The 6,635-nt window shown below is 38.0% G+C and overlaps 1 protein-coding gene across 1 annotated transcript; it reads right to left on the bottom strand.

Annotated features, from left to right (window-relative positions):
* Positions 1-1,229: 1,229 nt before the first annotated feature.
* Positions 1,230-5,167, bottom strand: LOC117292624 (NF-kappa-B inhibitor-like protein 1). Its single transcript, XM_033774748.1, has 4 exons — positions 4,827-5,167; positions 4,058-4,188; positions 3,279-3,420; positions 1,230-2,873 (listed from the first exon to the last, which is right to left on the bottom strand). Exons 1-4 carry the CDS (start codon positions 5,155-5,157, stop codon positions 2,308-2,310), a joined length of 1,170 nt encoding a protein of 389 aa, XP_033630639.1. The 5' UTR covers positions 5,158-5,167; the 3' UTR covers positions 1,230-2,307.
* Positions 5,168-6,635: the final 1,468 nt, after the last annotated feature.

The raw sequence follows: 6,635 nt of genomic DNA, 5'->3' as shown, positions 1-6,635 counted from the left end.
CTGCCTTTAAATTTATTGTAAATGTTTTATTTAAAAAAATATATAAACAAAAATCTTGGTTTTACCCATACACTGATGCATATTACTCTGGTGTGATTCCAACCCGAGACCATTGGTTTTCTAGAGCACATGTCTACCACTATTACCACTAGATCACTCAGATTGCCTAATTGTTGTAAATTTGTATATATTTTTTTTTTTAAAGGCACCATACATTGTGCATTTGTATTGTCTTATATTTATATTATGTATATTTTAACACAAAATGAAATATTGATTTTTTTTATAATAATATATGAATTGACTTATATTCAAAGGGTTCCAGTAGTCACGGAGAACTTTATAAATAAATTGGTGTATTAACTACAACCAAGACATTACACACTAGGGGCCTACTGACATGACGATACTCAATATTTTGCTAAGGCAGAATTTCATTTTGCATATCAGCGTACTATTCCTCAAGATGCTTCAGGGCTCAAATTATTTAGGCTTGTAGATTGAAAAAAAAATTGGAAAACATGAACATGCTTGAAGGCAAAATTCCCTTTTTTTTTAACCATTCAATTGTTTTAATCCTATTATGTTATATGAAAAATGAAAACTAACATGTGAAAATTTCATTTCAGAAGATTGTAGTGTTTTTGAAGTATCACCCAACTTTTTGAAGTGGTTTATAAATGTCGACGCAGGAATAACAATCCAGAATTGTCTGAGAAGGTTGTAAATAAACGAATATAACTTCTTTTACTTTTTTAATGGTAGGTAATTTGTAAATAGTTTGTTACAGTGTATGTTTAACTTATTAAAGCCATTGGACCCTTTCGGTACAGAAAGAAGAAAAAAAAGTTCACAGATTTACAAATAATTTACAGGGTTTACAGAAGGTAATGGTGAAAGACTTCTCTTGAAATATTAGTCCATGAAATGCTTTACTTTTTGAGAAAACGGTAAAACAATATAAATTCTCGTTAGCGAGAATTACGGATTTGTTATAAACACATGTCATGACACGCGAAACGCGCGAAAACAGGATTGGGTTTTCCCGTTATTTTCTCCCGACTCCGATGTCTGATTGAGCCTAAATTTCCACAGGATTGTTATTTTATACATAAGTTGTGATACATGAAGTGTGGGACTTGGACAATACTGTTTACCGAAAGGGTCGAATGGCTTTAAATGAATTTTCTATGAAAACACAGCCAATACTCACATAATTTTTTTTTAAACGTTTTGACTAGTTTCACTAGTCATCCTCAGAGCGAGTGTAAGTTAACATGTATCTATTATTTATATGTCTCTGCTATGACTGTCAAGCCATGGAGGTAGACAGAAAGTCAAGCCATACAGTTTGAATTCTTTACAATGTATTGCATGAAGTACTGATGACCACAACACCTTTCATTGAAACCAAGAGGCTTTTATTGTATATTTTTGTATTACAAAACATTCTACCACAATGACTGACCACCAGTGGCATAACTAGCATGGGGTAAATGACACCCCCCCCCCACCCCATTGATGCCCATGCACCTTTGGAAAACCCCACTTTACTTATATATCGGCCTAGTCGTCAGACTTGCCCTGTATTGTAATACGGTTTGCACCACCCCTTGAAGAAAATGATTCATTCCTTCAATCATAAAAATGCAAATTAGCTGTAGTCCACAAGGTCCTTACTCTATGGTATAATAAACTCACCATGAAATAGACGTAGTGAACAGTGCTGTTGACCACTTAAAATTGTATATCAAATTATGCCAGTTAGCAATAAACTGAACATTCACTAGTCATTATTTAAAAAACACAAGACCACTGAACTTCCAAGGGGCAAACTACCAACTGCCCACTGAAATAAAAAATAATTGCACAATTTGTAACATGAAGAAGATGCGTTAAAGCTGTGTTCAACGATTACCTCCGTGCCCCTTGGTTTTTGCCTTGGTGCCCTTGAAATGCTACAGTAGAAATTTACAAATTCCTCTTAGGGTGCCCTTTACCAAGGAGAACATGCCTTGCGACCCTTGAAATGCTCCAGTAAGAGCAAGAGCAAGACAACTAAACTCCCAAGGGGCAAACTACAAACTGCCCACTGAAATTAAAAAATAATTGCACAATTTGTAACATGAAGAAGATGTGCTAAGCTGTGTTCAAAGATTGCCTCAGTGCCCCTTGGTTTTTCGCCTTGGTGCCCTGCAATGCTCCAGTAGAAATTTACAATTTCCTCATAGAGTGCCCTCTACCAAGTAGAAAATGCCTTGGTGCCCTTGCCTTTCAATTAACAGATCATACAGGCTTGTAGACCAATCACCTGTCTTTGTCCTCCTTGCTCACTCGGTTAAGGGCTTGAGACAACTTAGTTACTCGCTCTAAAATTTTACCCCGGTCGTCCTCCACTAACCTACTGCCACACTTCTGCATGAATTTATCCGGATGCCAAAGAAGTTGCTGAGACCTCATGAACCTCTTCATCTCCGTCTCGTTATTCTTGTCCACGTCGCACATGAGAACTTCCATCATTTTATCCGGGTCATCATGACGGCATGGCCAAGGTAGATCGTCATACCCTATCGAGTCTAAAACCGTATCCTCTCCGTTAAACACTTCCGCACATCTTTGTAGATACTCCTCCTTCTGCCTAAGAAGTTTCTTTTGGAGGCGTTCCGAGCGCCTCTGTCGGTATCGCTCGTGCTCCGCCTGCAACTTCTCTTGGAATTTCCGCTTCTCCTCTTTTTGCTGATCCCTTTCCTTGTCTCTTTTGGTACGATGGGTTCTTCTTGATGGGTTGAATTGTTGCTGCTGTTTCTGATGGTGCTCTGAGGCAATCCTGCTGGCCCATTCATCATAGGATTCTTTGCTTTGACCGGTATATCCTATAATAATAATATTAGTTGGTGTTTATAAACAGTTTTCACGCCCGAAGGGCATCCCAAAGCTCTTCACATTATTACCCCTGGTCAGTTGGCCTTAAAGCATTCGTTAAACTATCTCAGCTCCCTGTGGAGTATACGCCCTTGTGCAACAAATACGCGCTACGCCACTCGGCTAAACCAGCCCTCACAGGTACCCATTTACCCCTGTGAAAAAAAACATTACAGACAGAAATATGTGAAGGGATGTTTTCTACTTTCCTCATCATTAGACCGTGCAATTTCAAAGTAAATCTGTGATCTTAGACAAGCTTTTCCTTATCAATTCTGTGATGGTCCTTTTAGTATCATCATGTAGTTGTCAATACCAAACAACACAGATTCATATTGATTGATTGATTGATGTACCTTGTTCATCCCAAGTGGTGTTTTCTTCCCACATGCCTGCCGTCTCATCTGCCCACTCTTCTTGTACTCTCGCCCGCCACTCCGCCTCTTCCTTCCGCTTCAGCTCCTCCTCACTTGCCTCTGCAGAATCTTGGCTCAGGTGCTGTTGGGAAAGACAATAGTCATAAACTTGACTATACATACAATTGAATCAAAATTTAAAAGATGCACATTTTCTCAAGTTGGTTAAAAATTCACAATATTGTAACAAGGAATAAAAAGTCTTATTCACTGGTTTTCTTTTATTATTTATTTAAAGTTCTTTTATATTCCATGGTTAAATTTTCTTTTCCCACAAATATTATACAATTTGTATTGCCATAATCTACATTAAGAACTTGAAGAAATAGAAGATCGCAAAATTAAAACTCAATTATGGTTTGGATCAACCTGGTCCCGGAAGGTCAATACTATCGCACAGTCTTACATGAATATTGATAGCCATGAGAGATAGCGAATTGAACATTAATCTCCCTTTGCCCCAACACAACTCAAAAGAAATTTAGAGTTTTCAACCACCGTTTCTTCTCAGAACCGACACTACCCATAAGAGATAAAGACTTGGTGCTGCTGCTAACAACACCTGATTTTGATTTGAATCAGCATGATTTTGATTTTAATTTGATTTTGAATGGAATGTTCACCCACTATATTGGAATGTTCACTCACTGACCCTGTTCAAAAGGGTATCAAAACAATCGCAAAACTAACAAATACAAAATGTTCCTTGCAATGCATACTTCACTAGATTCCTGTTGCAGTTGATCAGCATCCCTAAGGAGCTGTCTACAAGTGTGCCCTCGGTTGTTAGCTACATCAAGGATGTTTGGCGGGCAACTTTTCAATATTGGTATCACCAGGTCTTTGAAAGCTGCAACAAAACAAAAACATTGTGATTAAGTGAACATTCATCATTGTTTAGGGGGCTGGGCAACTAGAATCAAAGTCATGACTTTTGATTTCTATGTCCAGTTGTGACTACCAGTACCACTTTTAGTTAACTAATACAGTTAGTAATTGCACCGCCACTATATTACTACAAAAAAAATGCAGCGCCACTATTACCGAAAAAATTGTCGCAATTCTAGTGTCAAAGTCGCAACTATTGAAGGCACTTAACCTTTGGTAATTGTCAAAGACCAGTCTTCTCACTAGGTGTATCTCAACATATGAACAAAATAACAAATCTGTGAAAACTTTAACTCAATTTGAATTGGTCTTTGAAGTTGCGAGACAATAAATAATGGAAGAAAAAACACCCTTGTCACACGAAGTTGTGTGCTCTCAGATGCTTGATTTTAGGGACCTCAAAATCTAATTTTGAGGTCTCGAAATCAAATTCAAATAATATTTTACTGGTGAAAAAATACTTCTTTCTCGAAAACTACATTACTTCAGAGGGAGCTGTTTCTCACATGTTTTATACTAACAACAGCTCTCAATTGCTTGTTACCAAGTAAGTTTTAAATGATTAATCCCATCATACAAAAATAGCATATAGCAGCTTACCATGTCGGTGGCCATGTAACACTCTTTGCAGAGCCAGATGTAATGGAGTGTCACCCTCAATGTCCTGGACATCCACCCGGGCGCCGTGCTTGAGCAGAACGCGTAACACCGCATCGTCGCCGGAGGTACAGGCAACATGAAGAAGCGTTCTCTGTAGCCGAGAAGTAACGATATTTAAGTCAAACTTGTGGTGCCTTTTCAAGAACGATTTCACTTTAATGACTTTACCTTGAGAGACATAATCAAACAATCTCTCCGCTTTTGTTTTCCCCATTTCAAAAGCGTAGTAATATGGTGTAATTGTAAGGTGAGACAACCGGTACACAATCATGACATCGACAACAAAAACACAGTTGGATATCATAACTATTGGTGGCGCTCTTCATACACAGCTCTGATTGATCGGTTATCTCTATACTAGTGGGTGCGCCCAGGTGCTAATTCTTTTAAGTTTCCTCGGGGACGAGCCTCCAAGGGAAAACCAATCAGATATATTTTCACACAAGTAAACACATTTTCCTTTAAATTTGTACTTACATACATCAATAGAGTAAGAACAGATACTCATGATACATCAAACAACCAAATAGTTTGTAAAGCGCCTTTACATCAGATGAAGGCGCTGAAAAGAGCAGTACATGCACTGATATACGAAAATGACCATGAGGCATTTCTCCCATTCCAAAGCCAAATAACCTATATCCTATCAGTTCTCAAAAAAGTTGAAGCTCCAGAATGTGATACGTTGTTTTAATTACACAGTCTATCTTAATTGCATGGGAAAACGTTTTAAATTATTCAATGAAAAAAGTACCTTGTGTTTATCGTTTATGTTATTGCGCTTTTTACTTGCCATCTTTTGTTTAAACTTTTACTGCAATTTTAGAATGTTTAATGTATAGTATATAATGTGTATTATTTTTTTATGAGCTAGGTCTGGGAGAGCACATCTTTTTTGATGACAGTTTTTGGACTTTTGCCCTTCCCTGGACGGCCTGTGCTTGTTTTATTGTTTTGCTTTTTTTTTGTCCGAAGAATTAAAATAAAATAAAATAAATAAAATAACAGATTTTGAGGCTACAAAAAAACAGCTTTCAGATTCATCAGTCAGTGGAGTGCACCCCACCCCTGTGTGATACCTAGGTCCTTACTCTATAGGTGATACCAACCTCTGTGTGTAGGCTGCCACACCAAATAAACTCTACCAATGCTAAATGAATATTAATAAATACTCACAAATTCATAATTAAAAGTTGCTCAGCCTCTTGACAATACAGGACAGCTAGCCGTTTGGGATTTCTGCCGAAGCCTACTTTGGTTTTTTTTTAGTTAAAAGTTTAGGCGGTTTCCACAGTAATTAGAGGCCCTGAACAGGCGCTACATGTTCAAATAATAGAGTAAAGCAAGTTGGGGAAAAATCATAGAGCTATATATATTGACTAGAGCGCTAACTTGCTCCGCGTTTTGAAGCCACCCTGAGCGCAGACATGTTTGATGTGTTGCGTGAGTTCGGAACGATTTTAATTTTAAGAGAACACACATTGCCGCGATTTGTTTTTAATTCGGCATGTGCGCTTTCGTACGCGACTGCCCATTCGCGCACGTCCGCGCTACGAAAACCGTCAAAGTCAATAGCTCTATGGGAAAAATACTCTTTTATGAGAATGCATGTGAGCTCACTAAAGAAGCAAAGCTTATAAGCTTGAGCACCAAACAGGTACACCCGTTGAGCCCAAACCAACCACCCATGAGTAACTAACAAAAAACAGTAGATCTAGTACAAGATTGCTGGGCTTAAGCTAAGGGGTG

The sequence above is a fragment of the Asterias rubens genome, chromosome 7 (genome assembly GCF_902459465.1).
Source record: "Asterias rubens chromosome 7, eAstRub1.3, whole genome shotgun sequence".
NCBI lineage: Eukaryota > Metazoa > Echinodermata > Asteroidea > Forcipulatida > Asteriidae > Asterias > Asterias rubens.
This window is presented reverse-complemented; position numbering and strand designations above follow the sequence as displayed.